Source organism: Pelophylax lessonae, assembly GCF_965119305.1.
Source record: "Pelophylax lessonae genome assembly, chromosome: 5".
Lineage (NCBI taxonomy): Eukaryota > Metazoa > Chordata > Amphibia > Anura > Ranidae > Pelophylax > Pelophylax lessonae.
The window spans coordinates 75,487,640-75,514,324 of NC_138772.1; the positions used below are offsets into that span (position 1 = coordinate 75,487,640).

The 26,685-nt window shown below is 44.1% G+C and overlaps 1 protein-coding gene across 1 annotated transcript in view; it reads left to right on the top strand.

Annotated features, from left to right (window-relative positions):
• Nucleotides 1-730: 730 nt before the first annotated feature.
• KIAA1217 overlaps nucleotides 731-26,685 on the top strand; it is a 958,874-nt gene continuing 932,919 nt past the window's right edge. Inside the window, exon 1 of the mRNA XM_082258357.1 lies at nucleotides 731-888. Within this exon, the coding sequence (XP_082114483.1) occupies nucleotides 816-888 (73 nt within the window). The 5' untranslated portion in view covers nucleotides 731-815. The remainder of the gene's footprint in view (nucleotides 889-26,685) is intronic.

Consider the following 26,685-nt stretch of genomic DNA (forward strand, 5'->3'; position numbering starts at 1 on the left):
GCTCTACAGAAGGAAAACTTACCACCAGAGCTGACCTTCCTCTACAAGATATATACTTACCCCCAGAGCTGACTTTACTTTGCAAGAGGTAATCTTACCACCAGAGCTGACCTTCCTCTACAGAATGTATACTTACCCCCCAGAGCTGACTTTACTTTGCAAGAGGTAAACTTACCACCAGAGCTGTCCTTTCTATCCAGGAGGTGTAGTTACCACCAGAACTGACTTTCTACTACAGGAGATATACTTATCACCAGTGCTGACCTTCCTCTACTAAAGGTAAACTTACCAACAAAGCTGACATTCCTCTACAGGAGGAATACTTACCACCAGAGCTGAACTTCCCCTATAGGAGGCATATGCACCCAAAGAATTGACCTTTCTCTACAGGGGACATACTTACCTCCTAAACTGACCTTCTTTTGTGGGAAATATACTTATACCCAGGACTAACTTTATTGTACTGCAGGTGTACTTATCCTCAACTTCACAGCAGGTACTGCCAGAGCCAACTTCAGCCTGTAAGAGGAACACCCACCACCAAAAACTGTCCTCAAAATTTGCTCACACTACCAGAACTGAGCAAAAGCTGCCAAAGTAAAACCTGGGCAACCATCAGAAGTGACCTAAACAGTAAAAGTCTCAATTACAACTAGAAGATACTTGTAATCACCCAGGAAGGGGAATATCCTGCGAGTGGTAATGATCACAGCAGCGTCCAGGTGTTGGTACACTACAGATATATATTGTGGACTGGTAAGAGAGTAGCTTTGCTTGGCAAGCATTGCACCTTCGTTAGGGACTGGCCCCCTGGGATGGCTACACACAGAGTCCAGTTCTTCAATGTATCTCCTGGGCTTCAGAGAACGGGCAGCCTCAAACTGACCAGTAAGTACAGTTCAAACTGACCCAACAGCATGTTTAATAGACACAGGAATCGGATTGTTCTGTGTGTTGCAGTTCTCTATCAGCATGCTTCTGTTTTTCTCACCATGTTTATAAATGTTATTTTAAAGCTGAAGTTGAATCTGCTTATACTTTGTCTTCTGAGGTTTATTTTCCACCATCCAGATGCTAATGAAATGAAACACATAATAATATAATATAATACATAATTGTTTTCATTACATGTTCTCATTACATACTTTATTTTACACCCACTGCTGTCATCCCTGGGTCTCTGTGCTATTCTATGCAATGTGGGCAGATCATGGCTGGTGGGAGGGGCAGCAGGGTACTGTACATAGCTTCCTGAAAACGTTAAAGCACCCTGCCTCGGTACTCTTTTTAACAACCTCAGCCCTGATGCAAGCACTTAGCTGACTCTTGGGGGGGGGGGGGGGGGAGTTATACAAATTTCAAAATTCCTTGATAGGTAGATATCAGTCTGGAGGATTGGAAGTTCCATGTATAGGCTGCATTTGCATACAGACTACCCTGTGTATCATCCAATGAATGACAGGGACAGACCAGGGGCAGCCAGGCTTTAGAGGAAAGGGCTAAATCCTCCTTACCTCAAATGTCAAGTCCCCCACCATCCGAAGTCAAGAGCCTCCACCCTCCCTTAAATCCCAATGCACCCCCTTACCTTGTGCTGCTGACGGGACAAAGCTGGGGAGCAGAAAGTTCAGGATCTGGAGGAGGACCAGAGGAGGTTCGGAGTCTGCTGTATGCTGAGACCAGAGGAGGTGGAGACAAGGGGGTGCTGCAGCTGCACAGGTCGGCGCAGGATGTGTAGGAGGAGTTCTGTCCTCCTCTCTAATGCCAAATACCTAGGCAATGTTGGGGCAGAAACGAGGGCCGGAATCGGCCTGCAGGCCTTGCATTTGACACATGAGGGCTAGAAGATGTTGGATATCCTCTAGACAGCAAATGAGGCAGACTGTATCAGAATTGCTGCAGCTTCTAATGCACAGTGCAATAAACTCACAGTGTGCAGTGAAATCAGAGTAAGCAGTTTCAGTACAGGAGAGGAGCCTGTACCACTGTGCAAGGTAAGGCTCGAATTTGGCTTTAAATATTCTGTCCAAGGCCCCTTTCACACTTGTGCGACTTGTTTTGCGACTTGGGACTGCAAAGTCCCATGACAAATTGTACCCCATAATTTCCAATTGGTAACATTCATATCTGTGCGACTTCAAGTTGCAGTGACATTATAGTAGTCCCTGCACTACTTTGGTCCAACTTTGATGTGACTTGACATTCATAGACCTCAAGATTACACAGGCATTGCTTCAAGTCGTGTCAAAGCCGTGAGACTTTCAGGTCATAGAAGTGTGAAAGGGGCCTTATGGTGGATACTCTGGTCTTTATAAGCTGATTGCTCAAAGCGTAATTTGAAACAGTTTTCTGTTTTGGCTAGAAATGGTTGGAGTACTGTGGCTGTGGCTGGGGATCTGCTGTAGGAAACCTATACCCTCCAGCAGACAGCCCGAGAGGTTCAAATTCCAGCTGAAAGCTGAGTTGCAGGTTTCACCAGATTCTCTCTCTATTTTATTCTCTCTCCCGTATTCTCTCTCTCTCCCTCTTTTATTCTCGCTTTTATTTACTCTCTCTTAATCTCTCTTCCTCAAATTCTCTTTCTCTCTCTTATTCTCTTTATCTTTCCCTCTTTCTTATTCTCTCTATTTTGATTGCTTTTATTTTTTCTCTCTTATTCTCTCTCTCCCGTATTTTCTCTCTTGCTCTCTCTTTTATTCTCCCTCTTTCTTTCTCTTGTATACTTTCTCTCTCTTGTTCTCTTCCTCTGTCTCTCTAATTCTCCTGCTCTCTCTTTTTTATTCCCTCTCTCTTTATCCCTCTTCTTATCTCTCCCTCTCTTTTATTCTCCATCTTTCTTTCTCTATTTTTCTCTTATTCTCCCTCCTGTTTTTATGTTCTCTCTCTTTCTGATTCTCTTTCGCTCTCTCTCTTATTCTCTCTCTCTTTTATTCTCTCGTTGTTCTCTCTCTCTTTTATTTTCTCTTTATCTTGCTTCCTCTATTTCTCTTTCTCTCTCCCTCTCTATTATTCTCTCTCGTTCGATCTCTTTTATTCTTTCTCTCTTTTTCTCTCTGTTTTATTCTCTCTCTCTCTAATTCTCCTGCTCTCTCTTTTATTCCCTCTCTCTCTCTTTGGTTCTCTCTCTCTCTCTGTTTTATTCTCTTTCTCTTTAACTTTCTCCTCATCTCTCTCTATCTCTTTCTCTCTCCCTCTCTTATTCTCCATCTTTCTTTTTCTTTTTTTTTCTCTCTCTCTCTTTTTTTATCTTATTATCCCTCCTGTTTTTATTTTCTCTCTCTTTAGCTTCCCACCTCTGATTCTCTTCCTCTCTCTCTCTTCCACTCTTTCTCTTTTTCTCTCTCCCTTTCTCTCTCTCTCTCTCTCTCTCTGTTTTATTCTCTCTCTCTCTCTCTAATGCTTTTTATTTCTCTCTCTCTTATTCTCTGTCTTAAGCCCCGTACACATGCAACGATTATCGGCGGACCGATCGTCCGTCTTTTGTCCAGAGTTGTGTTTTGTTGGTTGGAATGTGCCTAGACAGCACACGAATTTTCTCGCCCAACAAAATTCTACTTCAGAAGTGATGTCATGTGTTGGGTTGCTTTCTTTCTGTTCTTTCTTCACTGAGCATTCCCAGACTTGCTCATCAGATTTTTCCGTGTCTAAATCTGTACTGACTGCACGAAAATCGTCCGTTGTGTTGACGGCCAACAAAAATTTTATAGCCTGCACACCAGATTTTTTTCGGCCGAAAAGTCGGAGTTGGTTGTCGGAAACATCATACTAACAAGCCGAAAACCTGCAGATCGGTCGTCGGACGAAAATTCCCGGCCAATTTTCGCCCGTGTGTACGGGGCTTTATTCTCTCTTCTCTCTCTCTAATGCTTTTTCTTTCTCTCTCTTCAGCTCTTTCTCTCTCTTTTATTCTCTCTCTTACTCTCTCTCCCTTTCTTCTAAAGAGCTACTCCACCCAAAATGTATTTTTCTTGCACATCTGTGACAATCTAAAAAGTTTCAAAAGAAAGTTTGCACCTCTCCAAGCTCCTAAAACAACCCCTCGGGAAGTCCACTGCTCAGGATGCAGGTCTCAGAAGTTTGTCTCGCTCAATATGTATAGCAAAATCTAAAACGAGAACACACTCTACAGAAATCCCACTGGTTGTGTGTAGCTGGCTGTTGACACAGTCCCTGTTCCTAGGCCACACCCCTCTGACATGTTTTGCCCCCCAGGGCTTTATCATAGAGGTAAATGATTAAGCCTTAGGAGGGGTGAAACATGTCAGAGGGGTGTGGCCTAAAAGCTGGGACCAGGAACACAATAAGTTTACCAGTGGGATTTCCGTGGGGTGCGACCTCGTTATTTTTTAATATGTTAGGTGACTTTCCTATAACATTGAAAACTCCACAACCAATATTATCCTTTCTTCGCTAGGTTTCTGTAACAAGCATGTAACCAGTCAGGACAGCTGATAGGCAAATCTGTGACAAGCAGTGAAGCAAATCAGAATGACAGCCCCAGTCATCCGTATCCTGGCTCCACTATCCAGCAGTTCACTGACTCAAAAGCAAGTAAAGATCAGGTGTCCCCACACTTCACTAGCTTGTTCGGGGTCACTGACTCACTAAGCCCTGGTTCACACTGCTGCAACTTCTCATGCAACTTGCTGTGACATAGAAAGTCAAAACACATTCATTTCAATGGGTGCCGTCTTAATTGCCGCAACTCAAGTTGCAGCATCAATACTATGTCTCACACTCTGCATTGTTACGATTTGGCTAAGTTGCACTGAAGTTGCATCAAGTCACAAGCAAATCTCAATGCAAAGTAGAACTAGAAGTCGCACAACTTTGGGGTCACAGCAGTGTGAACCGAGCCTTAGACTAGGTTCACACTAGCCTAAAGCTCTAAAAAGTGATATGCTTTTTTCAGTATTTTATTTTTCTTTTCTACCCAATGGCAGTTTATAATGGGGCACGGCAGCCCTGCGCCAAGGGCTCGACTTGTGGCTGCGGCACATCCCCATTGACTATAATGGCAGAGTATGACAGGTGATGCTGCCTGTCAGCTCTCATTGTCATGGTAAAATATGTACCAACTGCTGCATGTGAACAGCCTCCTTTGGCTGTTATCTAGTGTTTGGTAGGTGGCTGGGGGGCAGTAAAACCATGGCTCAGCCGCCTGTTTTTACTGACTCCAGTTGCCCGTGTAAAAGAGGCCTAAAAAATTAAGGAAGGAAAATGTTTACAGCCCCAAAGCTTATACCAGTGGCATCCAAACTGCAGCCATTTGTTTGCCTTTGTCTGGCCTTGGGGGAACTATTCCTCCCACTGATATGAGGAACTATTCCCCCCACTGACACCAATGATGAGGAACCCTATCATCCCACTGACACCAATGATGAGGAACCCTATCCTCCCACTGACACCATTGATGGGGCACTATCCCTCCCACTGCCAACATCAATGGGGTACTATTCCCCCTACTGACACCATGACCCCCACAATCGGGCACTATTCCTCCCACTGACACCAACAATGGAGCACTATTCTTCCCATTGACACCAATGATGGGGTACTATTCCTCTAATTGAAACCAACAATGGGGCACTATTCCTCTCACTAATACCAACAATGGGACATTATTCCTCCCACTGACACCATTGATGGGGCAGTATGCCTCCCATTGACACCAACAATGGGGCACTATTCCTCTCACTAATACCAACAATGGTGCACTATTCCGCTCACTGCCACAATGGGGCATTATTTCTCCAATTGAAACCAATGATAGGGCACTATTCCTCTCACTAATACCAACAATGGGGCACTATTCCGCTCACTGACACAATGGGGCATTATTTCTCCCACTGACACCAATCATGGGGCACTATTCCTCCCACTGACACCAATCATGGGGCACTATTCTTCCCACTGACACCAATCATGGGGCACTATTCCTCCCACTGACACCAATCCTGGGGCACTATTCCTCCCACTGACACCAATGATGGGGCACTATTCCTTCCACTGACAGCAAATCATGGGGCATTATTCCTCCCACTGACACCAATCGTGGGGCACTATTCCTCCCACTGACATCAATCCTGGGGCACTATTGCTGATCCTTCTGACACCAACCATAGGGCACTATTCCTCCTCCTACTGACCATAGGTAAAATGTAATTTATTTTACTCCCGTTGGCTACAGACCATCCCCCTAAAGTTTGAAGGACAGTAAACTGTCTTTTTTTTTAGAAAGTTTGGAGACCCCTGGATTATGTCATTAGAAACAAAAGACCAGTGTCAGCTACATGACGGGTTCCCTCTAAATCCTGTACTATTGTGGTGTACAGTGTTACAGCGGGGGAGTAAGGGAAAGGCAGCGGAGATTGGCAGCTATCTATTGCTTTTTCTTTTCATGGACACAGCACAGGTTTACTTTAAAGCTGAACTTAACAAAAGCAGCAAAAATTGCAGTTTTGAATATCATAGAAAATAATATATTTTAGCGGCAACCAGTTTAATTACTTACATTTGACTTGGTGTCAGCCTCCATTGTACAGTTGAACTCAGACTGGAAGCAGGAGTAGCAGCACTATCCAATCACAGGCTGGGAGTGGGGAGGTGACCAAGCTGTACCGCTTAACTGCATTAGAGAAAAGTGAGGTTTACCTATCTGCCTGTACTGTGTGACAGGGCTGTGTAATTCTCAGGACAGGATGAACAGATATACAAATTCTTTGCATGTAGAACACCTCCCATACATGTTTTTCAAATGTTTGGCTACCCGTAGTGCAGATTAGATCCTGAACTCCCTCTACTGGACAGATGTACAGTCTCCACTCCTGTAATGAAATTGTTTAATCTGATTTCATTGCACACTGTGAGCTTCTCACAATGTGCTTTAGAAGCTGCTGCCTCATTTCCTGGCTGGAGGACATCCACCATTATAACCCTTTCCTCCCCAACCTTACTGTCCCTGGCCCACCTCTTTTCAGTTATTGCATTTTAGTTTTTCCAATCCAGTGTCGCATGTGGGCATTACATTGGACAAAGGCATGCGCAGGGGGTGTGGCAGATGTGCCTAATCACTGCGTGCAATGTTAATTCCCTCTACTCCCCCCCCCCCCCCCCCACACACACACACCCCGCAGTGCTGTTGGCTTCCCTCCTCTCCTCTCCCCCTGGCTGCTGCAGGGGATGTTTCAGAATGGAGAGCAGCGGGAGGGGCTAAGCAATATGTCATTAACCAACCCCTTCCTTTTCTAAGTGAACACACCCACTGCGTTCATTTATACCTAAAGCATAGTAAACTGTGTTTACTATGCTTCGATTTGTGAATGCACAGGAAGCCGCTCAGCACAGAGCACTTCTCATTCATTCGCTGTCCAGTGCAGCTGAGGCTGCAGAGGAAGGTATGTGTGTTTGAGCTTTGGGGTGCACATCCTAATGCAATAGGCCGCACCCACCTATGACATTGGATGATTTGCATGCAAACGTAGTCTGGCTAGAAACACCAGCATCCCCACATTGACACTCACCAATCAAGGCCTTTTGGTGTTTGCATAACTCCTCACATAATCTTGAAAGGAATACAGTCAGGGTGATGTGATGTTTTCAGAAAACACCCTGCTGGCTCCTCCCATCAGCCTTCATCCTCCTGCATTGCATAGAGAAGCACAGAGACCCAGCAATGACGTCATTGGGTATATAATAAGAAAAGTCATGAGAGCAAAATCATTTTTTTGGGAAAATGTTATCAACATGTCAATGAGGAGGGTTTGGACCACCAAAGGCGAAATATAAACAGAATAAACTTCAGCTTTAAAGTATCTCTGCTGCACCAGCTGCATTGACAGGATGGGAAGGTAAACAGCTGTGTGTGTTGGACTTTCAATTATGGAGTGCAGCGTGTGTCTATTGGAGATTACCTTGTCTTGTAATCCCCCAGCGCCATTTAGATTGTGGCTGGGCAGTCTTCTTATCTAGATATTTCAGCTTCAATTTCCTTCTGTCTTTCCGCACTGGAGATTTCACTGGGCATCAAACTTCATCTCCTAACCGCTCATTTACTTTCTACTTCTTGTATAGAAACTTTGCAGAAAATATAAATGACCTTATTACCTTAAAGGAGAAGTAAAGCCTAAGCTCATTTGGCTATACTCCTGTGGATCACAGAAGTGCAGTTCGTTCTGTACTCCTGTGACACATTTCCAGCAGACAGCGGCTGAAGCCCGCTGTCAGGTGACGTCACAGAGCCAGTCAGGAAGGATCGCGACCATATGGTCGCGATTCGCCCACCTGCCTGGACTGTCACCTGGCTCAGCATCTTGGGGAGCTGCTGAGAGCCTGAGCCGGCCACTCCCGCCACCTCCGCAGCCCAGCACTCCAGTGGCGGGGGGCAGAGCAGAGGGCAGGGATATTAGACCTCCTGTATTTTGCAGTCTTGGGCTCTGGTTAGCAAATTAATGTGGTAGTGGCTGTAGTATGGAGATTGGCGAGGTTCAAACCAATTCTTTTCACAAGTGGATGCATTTGTAACAGATCAATTTGGGACTTTTTTGTGGACTTGTTTTTTTGCATTTGATTTTGGGGTTTGACTTGTCTATGTAAAACAGTGCAACAATTTATTCATATGTAATCCATCCACACGGCTATGTCATCCATTCACAGATCCATTCGCATGATTTTCTGTTGCAGAGGCACTTGTTGTTCTCAATGTAATGAAAGTGCCGTGATGTCTCCACATTCAAAGTCCATTGATTACTTCCTCCAGCTCCATAACTGAAGGTCTGTACCTCCATACAGACCTGGGGCTGGGGCAACAGTCTGTATGAACTTTCACAATGTATGCCTGTAGGCGTGCACTGATCGCAGACACCTTGCTTTGCAGGCTTCAGTGCAAAAAAATGCATAAACATTTTTTTTCTTTTTGCATAATACGGTAGGTGCCTTTATAATTTTTTTTTTTTTAAGTGGAATATGGTTTTTAATGTTTGCCACTGTTTAACTTTATATTTTCTATATGGGATATAGTGCAGAGCAATTGTAGAGCTCAGGTGCATCAGGTAAATGGGACACTGGGACAGTGCATTTGACTTGTATTGATTTATATAAACTGAATTATTGGTTATGACGCGTCATGGGTAAAGGGGGTTCTTTTTATATCCAGGTATGTATGTGTTTATAGAAAAAATGTTTTTGAAATATTACATCCCAGGTGGTTACTTGCAAAATTTCATTAGTTTATGAGGTGCTCTTTGTTGCCTCTATTTTACACAACCCATTGAGAACGATTGTGGGGCAATGACGCCAACAATTGTCTGGCTATCATGGTAATTGCTGAGCTGGTTTGAGGGTAATCTATTCACAGCAGTGGGTGAGTTGCCGTTCTGTGGGTCACGTGGCTGAAAATTTCTCAGCCAGTTTGGTTATTATAACTGGACGCTAATTGAGGATAATTATAACATTTGTGAAAGCTTTGTCATTTATGCAGTTTATTCCACATGCACAGCCATGTTGCAGAGATGTATAGTAACTAAGTAGAGCTACTTCACTACTGTACTTAAGTACCGAAAGGCGGTATCTGTACTTTCCTAGAGTAGAATTTTTTTCTCCTACTTCCACTTTTACTTCACTACATTTTTCAATGATTTCAATACTTCTACTCCGATATTTTTTTTTTGTGCTGCATAGTTACTCGTTACAATTATAAAAATTACCACTGCCAGAACAGTAGATGGCAGGTTTCATGAAGCTCAAAACATGTGTATTATCAGCGCATATGAAAATAAAAGCTACTGTATGTATAAATAAAAGCTGCATTTGAAATAATTAAAAAACAATATGATGTTCAAACTTTTGACTTCTTTCTTTAATAACTACATAACACAGTACTTGTACTTTTACTTTCAGTACTTGAGTAGCAAAATTTTTTAAAAAAACTACTTGCAATACTTAAGTACAAAAAATGTTGAATACTTTAGTACTTCTACTCAAGTCACTTTTTGATCGAGCACATCCACTTCTACTCAAGTCACTTTTTGATCGAGCACTTGTACTTTTACTCAAGTATGGGTTACGAGTACTTTATACAACTCTGCATGTATGTTTTATACCCTGATAAATAAGTGGAACCTGTCCTATCAAATTATGTGCAGAAAAATATGACATAATCTTCTGAACAACTATGCAAGGCTCCACGGATACCTGTCCCTTGCCATTGAAGATTTGTATAAAAATGTAAAGGAAAAAACGGGCTATCACGGCACTAGACTACCCCACGTACGACACCATCAACAAGATTGTAAAAACATTGATTTTATTTATATCAAAAAGATAAAATGCAGTCCAACATATAATTGATTCATATGTCATTAAACAATTATACAAAAAACATACATAATAAAATCACCCTTTCCTCAAAAAGGCAGGCTTGACCTCTCACAGAGACACATGATATGTCCGTGTGCCCATGTACATATCAGAGGGCAAAACTATTCCAACGTGTTTCGCCTTTAAGACTTCCTCAGGGGTATTGGGCGAAGAGGGTTCACAACGTCAGATTACTGCAAAGGAAAGAAAAATAATGATAATAATAGATGTATTCATAAAATGTATTCATATCATTAATCATTTTCATCCAAAGATTCTTCATATTCAGTTCCTATTTATCATAAGTTCTTATATCATAGAATATTACTTACATATGGTTGTGATTTAGAGTCACGGTAAATGGAGGGTGTCCGGGGGCAGCAGAGGACGAGATTAGCGGGAGCTGGAGGCTTGATATGTGCCGATGCGGTCCTGAGTGGAGTGGAGCTCAGAGACTATGCGGCCATGCTCGACGGCGGTCGCCACGCCCCCCCCCCCCCCCCTATGGTTGTGATTTAGATGAAGAGGAGAAAGTAGAGAAAAATAGGGTCACGTGGCTGAAAATTTCCCATCCAGTTTGGTTATTATAACTGGACGCTAATTGAGGATAATTATAACATTTGTGAGCGCTTTGTCATTTATGCAGTTTATTCCACATGCACAGCCATGTATATTCTATACCCTGCTAAATAAGTCGAACCTGTCCTATCGAATTATGTGCAGAAAAATATGACATAATCTTCCGAACAACTATGCAAAGCTCCACGGATACCTGTCCTTTGCCAAGTTATTGAAGATTCCTATCTATAGACTAAATATTGACTCTACAGCAGAGCTGTATGATTAATCGTTAAAAATTGCGAACTCAATTCAACCCCCCTTTACGATCTAGGAGTTGTAAAGTCAGAAGGCTTTTTTATCTTAAGGCTAAGTTCACATGTAGGCGTTTTGGGGCGTTTTTGGGGAGTTTTTCTGCTCTAGGATCAGCTCAAAAATCGCCCAACAAGACAAATCCTATTCATTTCAATAGCCCCTGTTCACATCTGAACGTTTTGACGTTTTAAGCAAAACGCCCAACGCTCAGAAAAGTACATGAGCTTCTTTTTGGGCAGATTACAGGTGTTTTTATTTTTTTCCATTGGTTACTAGTCAACCTAAAAACGCCTGCACAAAAACGCCTGAAAAAACGCCAATAAAAACGCCGGAAAAAAGCCTAAAAAACGCCTGTAAATAGCAATGCCAAGATGTGAACGTAACCTTAATGCATTCTGTGCATTAAGATAAAAACCTTCTGGGTGTAACAGCCTCCACAGCACCCGTTAATATTTACCTGAGCCTCTTCTCTCTCCAGCGATGTCTACAAATCCCTCTGCCGTCCGGAGCTCTCTCTACTGATCGGCTGAGACAGAGCCGCAGCACCATTGGCACCCACAGCTGTCAATCAAAGTCAGTTAGCCAATCAAGAGAGAGGGGGTGGGGCCGAACAGCAGCTTCCTGTCTGAATTTTAGCAGAGATCCTAGAGACTAAAATGGCAGTCGTTGCAATATATTATGTGACACTGTATTTGCACAGTCGTCTTTCAAACTAAATTTTATGGGAAAAAATATACTTTAATGAATAAAAAATAAAATAAACAGTAAAGTTAGCCCAATTTAATGTGAAAGATGATGTTACGCTTTGAATCGTGAAAGAATCTTGATTTAAAAAAATTAGGATTCTCATTTTATCCAGAATCGTACAGCTCTACTCGACAGGTGAAATATTTGGAGTTGTACTGTAAAGTATCTCGCCATCCACATGTGCTTTCTTTTACTTTTGGATAGAGTAAGGAAGAGGTCACATTCATCAGATTTATATTTCTGTCTGGGGAGATTTTTGCTTACTTCCTGTGCCTGTGACACCCTGACAATGATGGCGGGTGGAGGCAAGGAGCTGTTTGTCACAGGGGCAGGTGGCACTGGCAGCAATAAAACGATTGTCTGAAGTAATGATTTCTCCTCACTATAATAAAAATGTGATTTTGTATTTGTCAGTGTCCTGGTTGGAAAGCTTTACCATCAAGGGAAATCTTCCTAGTAAGGACTCAAGAAGAACTAATCCTTCTCCGCTGTACAAAACATTTGGTTTTTTTTCCCTATATGTTTTTATTGCAGTAAAACTTGATTATTCCATTCTCTTTCCAAGATGAAATAATATTTTGGCTGGAGTGTTCTATTATTGAAAACACTTGTGCTTTCACTGTCATGGTGGAAAAATGTTTGTGGAAGGTTTTTGTTGATTAATTTTGGAAACGTGTGAAGATGCACTGCTCTTCTCACTGGTCCTTCAGACCAATCCCCAGTTCTTCTGATGTCAAGGTCCAGATCTAAACCTGCGACCTCTGCAGTGTCTGGCTGTGGCTCTTCTGACTGCCACCTGACATGCTGGACAGCTCCCTGTCTGATCTCTAGGGCAATCTTGCCCTTTCTCTTGTTTCTCGTGAATCTTGAACTGTTTGCTCCTCCTATGATCTTCCTGATTTAAGCCATGTCTCTGCACTTCCTGTTTGCCAGATTACTGTGCTCTCTCTAGCTCGATTGCAAGATACAGGGATACATACACACACCACAGATTAAAATGACTGGACTGGTGTCTTTAGTCTACTGTACCAACTTTGTAACTATGACATTTATGCTCCTGCTTGATCCCAACCAGCAACCACTCGTTACCGAGTTTGTGTATTGACTACCCTTTGCTTGATCCCCAACTGCTCTATCTGCTACTGGACCCTAGCGTGCTCACCTTCTGGTAGGGCGATCCTGAGGAAGTGACACGGTACCAACACAGAGCAAAACCCATCTCCACCATCAAGAGCTCTGGTGAATACCAGTATGTGCTTAGACCCTTGGGGAAGTGCGTGTCATCCGCCAGGATGACCTGCTTGTTTACTTATCCTGCTGATTGGTGGGAGCCTCTCTAGTGCTATTAGCTTCTGGTCTCTGGCCTGACTCCTGACCGCGACACTTGGTTCTCTGGGTTTTCCTGGCCTACAGTCACAGCATTCAGCTGCACGGGCCCATTCCAGCCTATCAATATGGGATCTCCTGGCACGCTGGGCCCTCTCACTTCATTGAGACCCAAAGGCTCCCTCAGTCCCATGGAATTGCCTAGTGGCCTCAGTTTTCTCAGTCTCCCAGACTCTCCTAGCTGTCCTGACTATCCCAGCCTTGTGGGCAAGGAATGTCTCAAACATGGAGAACTGTCTACTGCAGGGGCGTCCAAACTATGGCCCCCCAGCTGTTCAGGAACTACAATTCCCTTCATGCCTAGTTATGTTTGTGAATGTCAGAGATTTACAATGCCTCATGGGAATTGTAGTTCCTGAACAGTTGGAGGGCCATAGTTTGGACACCCCTGGTCTACTGAGTAGATTACCTCTTCCTTCTCCAAATGGGAGCACATAACTGTCTCTTGACTGGGCACACCTACCTCCTGGCTGGAGCTCTGAGTTTAGGCCACACACACAGCCTGTAAGACTTGCACACAGAATTGGAGACATCTTCCCAAACAAATCTCAAAGTCTCCAAGCTCCAGACCCCAATCCAGAATTACAAAACCCGGAGAAATCCAAATTCCCAGTTTTATCCACTCTGTCACTGGAGCCCTGCACTCTGCACTCTTGTGATGATTTTCCCTATACTTACCTAGTAGTGGGGCTTAGCACTGTCACAATATATGCACAGTATAGCACTGTTTACATTGAAAGCAGACTTACCTTGGAGGTAGCCTCATGGGCACCTTTCCTTTTGCAAGTTATAATTTTATCTGAGCAGTTTCCATTTTTGATTCGGTGAATTTAGTGTATGCACACACACACTGGGAGTCTTTAGCTGTCTGGTGTTCAGGTGTGTTGCTGTCCCTTAGGACCTTTTCACAGGAACCCCTGTTCTGTACGTGTTTCCTGCACCGAGTTCAAAATTAACTGCAATTGCGATCTGCAACGTGTGTCAATAATAAGTTGACGACACCACAAATGCAGGTCACAAACGCAGTACATTTTGAATGCAGTGCAGGAAATGCTCATGGAACGCGGAAGTATTGTGCGATGCGGTTGCAATGAGTTTCCAAAAGTAGTGTATTCACTACTTTTGGTGCAGTAGGGTGCGATTTCAGACCATTGAAAATGAATGGGCTAAAATTGCACTGCACAAAACTGCATGTAAATCGCACAGGAACTCACAGCATGTTCCTGTTTGATTCACGGTGTGAACTGGCCCTTGAAGTAGAATTCCGGGAATGGATACTTTATTAATGGAAACTGAAGTAGAAGGGCAGCTGTAACACATTTGGATGGTTGCTATGGGAAACAGCTCCACCTTGGCTCCACTCTGGTAATAAATTCTGCCTCTGTTTTCATACTGCCTCTGTTTTTTTTTTACTCATAGCAAATAATGGAACAGTTTTCAGAAACGATGTGTACAGAAAGGAATTTAATACTTAATTTGAAGGGGTTAAGCAGTAATTGTAAAAACATGAACTGTCACCCTGTTCTGCATCTTTAGTTGGTGCCTCCTTGTCTGGAATAATTGCAGACGGAAGGCTTTTTTTTCCCATTTCCTTTTCTATCAGATAAAAATGCTTAGACACCCAGCAGATCTTAAAGGGAACCTGTTTTTGTCCACAGAGGGCAAAACAACAGGATCACCTTACTGCTACCCTCAACAGCCCTAAATACTCCTTCCTTGTATCATCATAGCTCCCAACTGTCCCTGATTTAGAGGGACTGTCTCTTATTTGGGACAGAGGGACTGTTTCCTCCTCATTTGTCCCTCATTTTGGTCTGATCTATATAGTTGTATATAAAATGCACTACTTATCTATCAAAACGTGTTTCCCAGTGCTAAACCTTTCATCCAATTTCTAAACTGCTGCATTTGTAAATTCCAAAAGCTAATATAGAGGAATACTAGTGGTAAAAAAGCACTTGTGGGTTTAAGCAATCATTTTGTTGTATAATTCTTCTTTAAAGGGGATGTGACGGCGGTGGGGGGGGGGGGGGGGGTCCTATGCCTACATACTTTTGCTAATAGGTATCCCTCCTTCCCATCTCAGAAAGTTGGGAGGTATGCTTGTATGGTGGCCATGCACGCTTTGAAAAATGATCACTTTCTTCTATGACCGCTCTGTCCCCATAAGTATAAGGAATTTATATGCTGCACATGGGGAAGTGGATATCGATTGATAGTTAAAGTGGCTGTAAAGGCTGAAGGTTTTTTACTATTTTATGCATGAACATAAAAAACCTTCAGAGTGCAGCTCCCCCTCTAATACTTACTTACGCTCGATCTCAATCCAGTGGTGTGCACGAGAGCCAAGCTCTTCCGTGTCTCACCATTCTCATTGGCTGAGATGCAGTTGTCAATTACAGCCAGTGAGGAAGGATCTGGCGGGGGTGGGGCTGAGCGGCACCCTCTGTGTCTTATAGACAAAGAGAGAGCCGATTTAGGAGCGAGCACACATGAGTGCCCAAATAGTAATCAGCTTGCTATGGGGGTACTCGCCAAGGAGGAGGGGCCCAAAGCACCAGTGGGGCACCCAAGAAGAGGAGTATCAGGGCTACTCTGTGCAAAACTATTGCACAGAGAAGGTAAGTATAAAATGTTTGTTATTTTTTTATTTATTTCACTTTTAAATGTTTCCTTTAGGCCTGGTTAAGACTGGTGCAACATGCGCTCCATTCTAATAGGAGCAACTTGAATCGCTCCGACTTAGAAAAAGGTTCCTGCACAACCTTTGGTGCAACTTCAACACGACTCCCATTGACTTGTGGTAAAGAAGTCGTATGCAAGTCGTGTTGAAGTTGCGCTGGGATGTCAGTTTTAAATTCACATGGAAGTCGCGGCAGTATGAACCCGGGCAGGGCCATCTTTAATTTTGATTGGACCCTGGGCAAACATTTTCTTGGGCTCTCTTGAATCCACTTATCAACTATTTGTGGGCAATGTGGGCTCAGGGGGCAACTGCTTTGGGCCCCACAACAATGACTGGACCCGGGGCAGCTGCCCTTTTTGCCCTGTGTTAAAGACAGCCCTGGAACCGGGCCCTACAAACGAATTAGGGGCCCTTTCACACTGATCTCTTTTTGAAAAATGCTACCCTTTAAATCCTATAGAACTCCTCACACCGGTCAGTTGCGTTTCAGTTGCATTTTTAAAAATCCTGCTTGCTGCATTTTTAGTGTGCTTTTCAAAACTACAGCAAAAACGCAGCTTCCCATTGAAATTAATAGAAAACATGTAAAAAAATCCATCAAAAACGCACTATGGTCACATGTCCATGTTTTACAGGTGCATGCTGAAGTTAGGCAACCAGAAACACATCAAAAATGCATATGTGTTATTCAACGGAGCAGTGTGAAAGCAGCTTAAAGCAGAATTAAATTTACCGTTATTTCAGCTGTCCCTGTCCCTCGGTGCTGCTGGCATCTTCTGGGTACTGGTCTATGACCATCTTCATTGGTGGTGTTTGATGACATCACTTGCGTGCACAGGAGTCAGTTATCCCGGCACACAGGGACTGTGCTGACAATTTATGAAAAACGATTGAATTTGAGTCTAAATCGATCGGAAATGAAGTTATGGCTATTTGATTGTTTACCGATTCGATCTTTTTGAAAAAATCGCACATCAGTCGTAATAAAAAAAAAAATCAAAGTGTGTTTGGCCACCATTAAGCCCCTTTCACCATAGGTTGGTAAAAACAGGCAGTTGATGGATATTTTTATCGCCCCCGTCTGCCCACTTGCAGTAAACAGACATGGTGCACTCTGATGAGTACACATTGCCACAGCCGTGGTGTTCTTATAGGAGGGATCACCCTGCAGCTGTCCAGGCTGGGGATGCCATTAAAGCTGGAAAGAAATTGGGGACACTTTATTTTAACTGGTGACAAAATCAGGGACTGGTCACCCTAATTTGAAGCAGTTCTTCAGTCTTAACAAAAAAAAAAAAACTAATTAAAATTCAGCAACTACAATTACTGTAGCTGCTGACTTTTTTTAAACAAAAAGGACACCTGTCCAATGATCCAGCACCGTCCTCACTCGGGTCAGTTCTTCACTAGTCTTCGGGTTCCCAGTGCCGGCATGTCTAGTAAGGGAAGCCGGCTGTGACTTATAGTGGTTTCACAGCCAGCTTCCCCCTGCACATGCACGAATTGCTCTGTGGTTTGTGAATGGCCCTGCACCCTTCTGGGGTGGGGGAGAACTTTCCCTCCAATTAACTAAGTAGTCGGAGTGGAAGAGGGAGTGGGTATGTGGTAAAAGAAGGTAACCCCCCCCCCCCCAAAAAAAAAATAAAGTTGGAGAGGAGGTGGTATTAAAGCAGAACTTTCCTTTTAGGGTGAAGTTCCACTTCAAATATGTATTCTTAACTCCAAAAAGTACCTTCTATTGTTCCCAGCCTCCTCCAAATCTCCAAATTCCTTTTCTTTACCTTCTATGATCAGACTTCCTATTGGAGGGTGGCTACGTTCATTCTCTATGGTTTCACTGTATTTAGGAAAGTATCCATCCTCTCTTGCTTGCTCTCCACATTGGACAGTCGACTATGGGATTCGTAGCGTGCAAAGAGCAGCGCACATAACCACAACTAATAAAGTGAGGGGGGAAAGGAGAGGTTCATTAGCTCACTGAGGATATCACAAGGGGTCAGAAAAACACTATAAGAAAACATTTTAAAAGATAATAAAGCCGTTAAAGTGTTACTTAACCCATAACAATAAAATCACTCTGTATATTCAGTAAAGCATGCTTGTTATACTCACTGTGGAATCTAAGGGGTTAATCCAGTGCATTGTGTAAAAAGGCTGTTTGATCCTGTCTTCTCTGATCCTCCCCTTCTTCCAGTATCCCCCTTCTTGCACTATTCCCAATCTATCTCCTGAGAGAACAGAACCTTGGAGTCACTCTGCACATGCTCAGTTTGGTGTGTATCGCTAGAGTTTTTTTTTCTTTGGAGGGTGCATGTGATTAGCTCAGGGCCAATCAGCACTGACAGAGGGTTAAGGGTTCTTCAGCCTCATAGGACAGTCAGGGTATAAGGAAAACTCCTCCTACAAGCTTTAATTAGACACTGATAGAAGTCACAAGACTGCTATATACTGCTGATGAGAAAAGGTATTCAGAAGTTTATATTTACTACAGGGTGGATTTGATTTAAATCTTTTAATCTTTATATGATATTGCTTTAAATCACTAGTAAAAAGGCTTGATTTAAATCAACTGAATTTAAATAATATTTTTTAAAGAGCAACTGTCACCTCTGTCCTGCAGTGGCTCCTCCTCTGACCCGCTGTTAAGTTGATCCAGAGGAAGGTGAAAAACCCCAGCATAGCGTGATCCAATTCCTTCCTGATCCCCCTGAGAGGCAATCTGATATTCCCTGGATCAACTTTACCTATAAATATTAGTACCCATTTATATTATGTACACCCAGGAAAGAATCCAGGCCTTTTTTAAAGCAATCTACTGAGCTGACCAGAACCACCTCTGGAGGGAGTCTATTCCACATTTTCACAGCTCTTACTGTAAAGAAACCTTTCTGTATTTGGAGATGATATCTCCTTTCCTCCAGACGTAAAGAGTGCACCCATTGTCCTCTGTGATGACCTTAAAGTGAATAACTCCACACCAAGTTCACTATATGGACCCCTTATGTATTTATACATGTTGATCATATCCCCCCTTAATCTCCTCTTCCCAAGAGAGAATAAATTAATTTACTTTAATCTTTCCTCATAGCTGAGCTCATCCATGCCTCTTATCAGTTTGTTTGCCTCGTCTCTGCACTTTCTCCAGTTCCCCGATATCCTTTTTAAGAACTGGTGCCCAAAACTGAACTGCATATTTCAGATGAGGTTTTACTAATGTAGTCCATACCTCTCTTAACCACCTCAATACTGGGCACTTAAACCCCCTTCCTTCCCAGACCAATTTTCAGCTTTTAGTGCTGTTGCATTTTGAATGACAATTGCGCGATCATGTAACACTGTACCAAAACCAAATTTATGTCATTTTTTCCCCACAAATAGAGCTTTCTTTTGGTGGTATTTGATCACCGCCAGGTTTTTTCTTTTTTGGTGCACAAATAAAAAAAGACCGAAAAGTTTGAAAAAAAAAAAAAGTTTTTTTGTTTAGGTTATAAAATTTTGTAAATAGATACGTTTTTTTCCTGCACTGATGAACACTGATGACGCCGCACTGACAGGCACTGATGAAGAGACACTGATGGGGTGGCACTGATGGGGTGGCACTGATGGGGTGGCACTGATATGCAGCACTGATGGGCACTGATAGGTAGCACTGATATGTGGCACTGATAGATAGCACTGATATGCAGCATTGGTGGGCACTGATAGGCAGCGCTGATGGGCACTGATAGGCAGCACTGATGGGGACTGATTGGCAGCACTGATGGGCACTGATAGGTGGCACTGATGGACACTGATAGGTGGCACTGATGGGCGGCACTGATCGGCACTGATGGGTGGCACTGATGGGCACTGATAGGCAGCACTGGTGGGCAATAATGGGCACTGATGGGCGGCACTGATAGATGGCAATAACAGGCACTGGTGGGCAGCACTGATAGATGGCATTGGTGGGCAGCACTGATAGGGGGGCACCACTGGCAGGCTCTCTGAGCCCTGTTTGCCATCCCTGGTGGCCATGGTGGGCATCCCTGGTGGTCATGGGTGGGCATCCCTGGTGGCTCTAGTGGCACCCCCTCCCCCCAGGGCTGCACTGGTAATCAATCATCTGATTACCAGCACAGACCCCCCCTGTGATCAGTGAGTACTTAGAAATACTCACTGATCACCCTGGCTGCAGAATCGATCCTCTCCTCTTCTCCTCACTGACAGGATCTGTCAGGAGGAGAAGAGATCGAAGGCGTTACAACGGCTTTATTGACATTACATGACGGCTGTGATTGGACACAGCCGTCATATGATCAGGAGGGCCAATCACAGGACCCTCCTGCCGCATCTTGTCGCTCTGTGTCCTAGGGACACAGGCACATCGAGATCGCGCCGCTGCGCGTGCCCGCGGCGGCGCGATCTCTCTCCTTCTGAAGGACGTTCCGGAACGTCCGATCAGAAGGACGAGACTCCCACCCGGCCGTATATGTACAATGGCCCGGGTGGGAGGTGGTTAAAACAAGAAAGAATTTTGCTTACTTTGGAAACCGCAGCTTGGCATTGCATGCTATCATTAAGCTTAGGATCTACCAGAACACCCAGATCCTTCTCCGCTATGGATTTCCCCAGTTCTACTCAGCCTAGTATAAATGATGCGTGCATATTCTTAGCCCCCAAGTGCATAACTTTATATTTATCAACATTAAACCTCATTTGCCACATAGTTGCCCAATTAAACAGTGCAGTGAGGTCAGCTTGTAAATTGGAGACATGTAAATTATTCCACTGCAAAGCTTGGTGTCATCTGCAAAGACTGAAATTGTACTTTTAATCCCAGACCCGATATAATTTGTAAAGATATTAAAAAGTAAGGGTCCCGACACTGAACCTTGGGGTACACCACTGATAACCTTAGACCATTCAGAGTAAGAATCATTAACCACTACTCTCTGAATTCTATCTTTTAGCCAATTTTCTATCCATTTACAAACTGATCTTTCCAAGCCTAGTGTAGTGTACATAGATGTGCAAAAGAATAGGATAAAGGAATATTCCTGAACTTTGTTTTATCTCATGGCTACTGTAAAACTATGTGACTGCATAGTGACATGCAGTGCATGTTATCTCAGCTTGCAGAGCTTGGATTCATTGAATGGGTTTACCAAAAATGTAAATATTGTAGAATATACAGCCTCATGCTACATAACTGAGCTTCATTTCATGCTGAATAAACTAAATTATTAATGTATGTTAAATAGAAAACAATCTTTAGATATATTTTTACCCCAAAGGCATTTTATTAAAATAAATTTGATAAAAAAAAAATCAAATTTAAATAAAAAAAACAAATTAAAAAAATATATATTGATTTTTATCCACCCTGATTTACTAAAATAATTGCATTTCTATGTTATGTGTACTGTGTGAGACCAGATATAGTGAATACAGGGGTCCTGGGTTTAGTAACATTTTAAGTAGTGAATGTGTATGGGTTATATTATTATTATTATAGAGGATTTATATAGCGCCAACAGTTTGCACAGCGCTTTACAATGTGAGGGAAAACAATACAGTTACAATACAATTCAATACAGGAGGAATTGGAGTTAAACTTGGAGAATAAGGATATTGTCACTTTAAAAAAACAGCTAAAGATGTAAAAATATTGGAAGCCACTTGAAATAAAATGAAGATGTTAAAGTTTATAGGAGATTGAAGTCTTTGGGCTTACATCTGCTTCGTGGGGATACAGTAGAAATGGCCTTTAGTTGTCTAGCTAATAATAGCAATTATGTAATAAAAAATTAGTAATTGGTTTATCCGGCTTTGGCGTTTTTATCTTTGTTGCGCCTCCACACACCTTCCCGCCGCACTAATGGAATGGATAGGAGAGGAGATGGCAGCAGAGCCGTCATTGTGACAGCTCCCTGCTTGTTTATAATTGTGTTTGGCAGGCCAGATAACACAGCTCTCCCGCTCTACACAACGTCCTCTATGTAGCGACTGTCATCACTTCTGAACGCCGAAATATGCAACATCATTATGCGTGTTCTATCACCTAATAATGATTTTAATATTGAACCCAGCAGAGATTTACACCATCCTCTTAATGTTTAATGCAGCATGTGCCCAGTTTGGGAGGGGGGGGGGGGGGTGATTGCTGCCGCTCATTACGGAGCACATTTATCAGAGAACCTCAATCATGACAAATATCATCAGTCACCTGATAGATCATCAGTGTATGTCCACTTAGTACGTCTTTATTGTGGATGAGAACTCCCAACCCCTTTTCTTAGGTGTACAGGTCCTTTCACATGGGCGCTCTATGCTCCGTTCAGCAGGGGGTCCATGAACAGATCTCCAACTGTATCTTAGTTATATTGGACAGATATAACTTTTGTGACATCTTTAGCGCTACCGCCCGCAGGAGCCGCTGGTAATTTTGGCCTATTTCCTCCAGTTAGAGCATACACAGCCAGGCATATGGCATTTTCAGCATTTTTCCTCAAAGATCAGTTTAGGGGTTCCTTTTTGGGTTGGAACAGTAACTTAAATAGGGATAAGGAGCATAGGATACCCCGGAACCAAAGAAATACACTTGAGTATTGTGAGGCTTCAGGCTGCTCTGTACAAAAATGCTGGCCACATTGCTCAACCTCTGGCTGCAGTGCATTTGCTGGGGAGAACAAACCACCCCATAGTCACTTCTCCTCTGTATAGCAGGTTCAGTTGCTCACTCAGTCCCAAAATGATTGGGCATTCTCCCACCAACTCCCTTCTGGCTCTGCAGAAAACTCTCTTCTGTAGGCCCCCCAGATAAACCTAGCTGGGACCTCGATGTCTTCAAAGGCTTCTCAAGCTTCCTCTCTGTCTCTCTCTCTCTATCAGTGGCGGCCCATCCAAAATCCATATGCCCGGCCCCCAAAATCCATGCAGAGCGCCGGATGCATGGATTCCAATAAGTTTTTTTTTGTTTTTTTTTTGAAGCACATGATTAGAGTCTAAGGCTCTAAATTGGCTTCAAGAAAGGATGGGCTCGGGAGCAGAGCACTGCGCCCCGAGCCCACCCAGTTGTGGGGCAATAGCAAGTTAATATTAATATTCGCTATGATCCTAATTCTCTTCCTGGCCAATCGGGAAGCAGGTCCTGAGACCCGATTGGCCAGGGAGTCCTGGTATTCCCGGCCAATGAGGACCCACTTTCTGTTTGGCCGGGAGGAGAAGCCTGTCTGTTCTGCAGGGAGGAGAAGCCACGGCTCTTCCTTCGGCTGGAGTGAGGAGCAGCAGCCCTACCCCCCTCATCTCCGAAGGTAAAGACCCCTTCCTGTCAGTCACCTGCGGGGGAGGGGGGGGGGGTGGTGGCTGTGAAAGTGAGGGGAGGAGGTTTGTTTGCCACTGCCCCCAAAATATTGAGCACCAGGGGTCTCCTCCTCCCAGGAACTCCACACCCTGGCTGCCAGGCCTCTGGATATTTATGGGCTCTCTCTCCACCTTCTGGGCACAACTCCCCAGGGATTGGCCGGAGATCCATAAATATTCAGGCAGCCTGTCCTGCTCTCCCTCCCACTATACTTCTAGAAGTCTCTAGAAGAGAGGGGAAAGTAGCCGAACAGCAGCCTGTGAGACATTGCTCCAGAACCTCTGCTCCGCTAATTACAGAGGAGCTAACTAAATTTACCAACAGCCTACTCTGAACTAGATCGATGCTACACATCCATGCCCATTCCTATACTGACCCGCATTTCGACATTGGATGTTGGCAGACCCGGGATGGCTTTATAGACTTACATCAGGGCTCCCCCGATCCATCACGTTTGGATGGATTTGGAAGTAAGCAGATGTAAATAGACTTATGTCAGTTTACATTCACCTGCCAATAGACCTACATGGAGCTTTTGATCAGGTCCACCAGAAAAACTGATAGATGAACCTGACTGGAAAGGGAGTGGTGTAAAAACAGGTGGCTGGGCCACCCACCTTAATCCTAACAATATAGCCAGACAGGGCTTTACACGTGCTGCAGCTGCAATGCTTCGCTTTAAGGCTGTGGAATTTTAACTAAGGCCATCATACGCTTCGTCTGCACTTACAAAATGGTCCCACAATGTAAAATTGCCATTCAGCTATTTAAAAAGAAAAAGTAAACAAAAAGAACAAAAAAAACAACACACAGTGTAGTTTTAGGAGTATGTACTGTACAGTTTGCAGTAGTCAGGGGTACGTACATAGTGCAGAGGTCAGGAGTGTTTAATATACAGATTGCAGAGGTTAGGAGTGGGTAATGCATAGAATACAGGGGTCTGGGATATGTAATGTACAGAATGCAGTGGTTCGGAGGGGATAATGACAAAGGCAGCAAATTAGGGTACAAAAAGATCCCCCATCATGTTTAGTGGCCAAATGCATCCCACTCCACTTAAAGGGGACGCCTCACAACCATGTACAACAAATGCAGTTGCAGCGTGGTGGTACAGCTTTTTAGGGGTTAAATCAGATGGTGAGGATGCAATAAAATGCTTCCTTGCCGCCGGTCAAACACCCTCCTGAAAAGTGATCCACTGTGGTTCACTCTTCAGAGGGCAACACTAGTTTACCCCAATCTACAGCAATGCCCCTCAGATGTGTCACTCCAAACGTGCTCGGTATTACCTAAGAGTTCTAATGCAGCATTGTTAGTCCCCCCGGATACCTGGTCTGGGCGGCGGCTTCTACCTGGGGCCTGGCTGCAGTGCTTGTCCTGCAGGTGGTTCATCCTGGAGCTGAGAGCCCTGGACCAGCTGAGTACTGCTCGTACATCTGGTCCTCTCCCTTACTCCTGGGCACCACTGAGCTGGGCAACTAGGGCTGGAGGGGCGAGGTAGAGCGGGCAGGGACTCCCAAATCCTGTCCACCAATTAGCTAATCCCGCACTGTGCAGCTATTTTGAAAAAAAAAGGCACTGGACCCCCTGTGTTCAGTGGGAGCGGGGAGACAGTAAGCAGACTATTTTATCACTTTTGGGTTTAGGTGGGATAATCCTCTGAAACGCTCCCGGCTTGTCGCGGTATATACATATTGAAATGGCCGGGCTTCAAATGTGTAGCGCGCTGCAGTGGAATTATCCACTTAAACCTGAAAAGTGATAAAATAGTTTGCTTACTGTCCCCCGCTTCCACTGAACACAGGGGGCCCGGAGACATTTATTTTCTAAATAGCTGCACAGTGGTTGATTTTCTAATTGGTGGACAGGATTTGGGAGTGCCCGCCCGCTCTACCTCCGGACGCCTCCTGCTGAGATGACAGATCCCCCCGGTACGGGAGGGCTGGTGGTCCCGACCCCTTATCAGCTGCACAGTGGTTGATTTTCTAATTGGTGGACAGGATTTGGGAGTGCCCACCCGCTCTACCTCCGGGCGCCTCCTGCTGAGATGACAGATCCCCCCGATATGGGAGGGCTGGTGGTCCCCCCTTATCAGCTGCACAATGGTTGATTTTCTAATTGGTGGACAGGATTTGGGAGTGCCCACCCGCTCTATCTCCAGGCGCCTCCTGCTGAGATGACAGATCCCCCCGATACGGGAGGGCTGGTGGTCCCCCCTTATCAGCGGCCCGGGGCCTGGAATTGAAAGTGCAGCATAGGTAGAGGGCCTACATGACTGAAATGCAGGGCAGGCTACATTTAGGCAATTAAGAGGTGTGATTAAAGAAAGTAGGTTGGCTTACCTGATGGGGTGACATGGGGGGGGGTAGGGTGTGGCTGGGTTGTTGGATCAATGGTCTAGCAGAAAGGGGGAGTTGCTATAGGTCAGTGTGAGCCAGAGCATTGGCGATGATACTTGCCCGCCCTCCCTCCTTTCAATTTTCTGCAGTTTTTACATGGGCTGTATTGTTCTGTGGTTGTTTCTCACAGGGGCAATAGGTGCCGTAGGGGGCTATAGCTCAGGGTGTTCTTTGCACAGGGGTTTTTGGGTTTGGTTCTGTCATAGCAGCAGGCAGTGGTCTTAGATTTTTGAAGGTGGACCGGGTCAAAAAACAGTAGGTGGATTGTAATGGGTTGGGGCTTATCTCGGTATGGGTGTACCTTCCCTTCTCAGTGACGTCAATAAGAGGCTATCGGTCATCCGAGTGCATCAGGTGGAAAATTGGTATTAACTTGTTGGTGGGCTGCAGGTTGGACACCCCTGCTCTAGATGTTGGTCTCACCAATACCAAAAGGAAGAAAAGAAAAAAACAATTTACTATAGGTAAACATTATGCTGTGATGGTGGAGAACAAAATAAGGGATTATTTAAAGGTTATAAAGATAAATTAATTTGTCAGACAAATTCAACTTCTTACTAGAGGTGAGCCGAACACCCCCCTGTTCGGTTCGCAGCAGAACTGCACTGATGATCAGGGCACTGAGTACTCACGTACTCACTTTGTCCCTCACAGATCGGCTCTCCTTTCCTCAAACGCTGTCTCTGTGTGAGGAAAGGAGAGCCGATGAAGTCTATGGGAGCCAAGCCGGAAATTTTAAAAGTGCCCATTTTGAAAGCTTATATTCACGTAATTGGCCATAAAAGGGGTCTGGGGGTCTGGGAACTGCTCTTCGGGACATGTATCAATAAAATCTTTTTTTTTTTTAAACAATAATTTTTTTTAGGAGCAGTGATTTTAATTATGCTTAAATT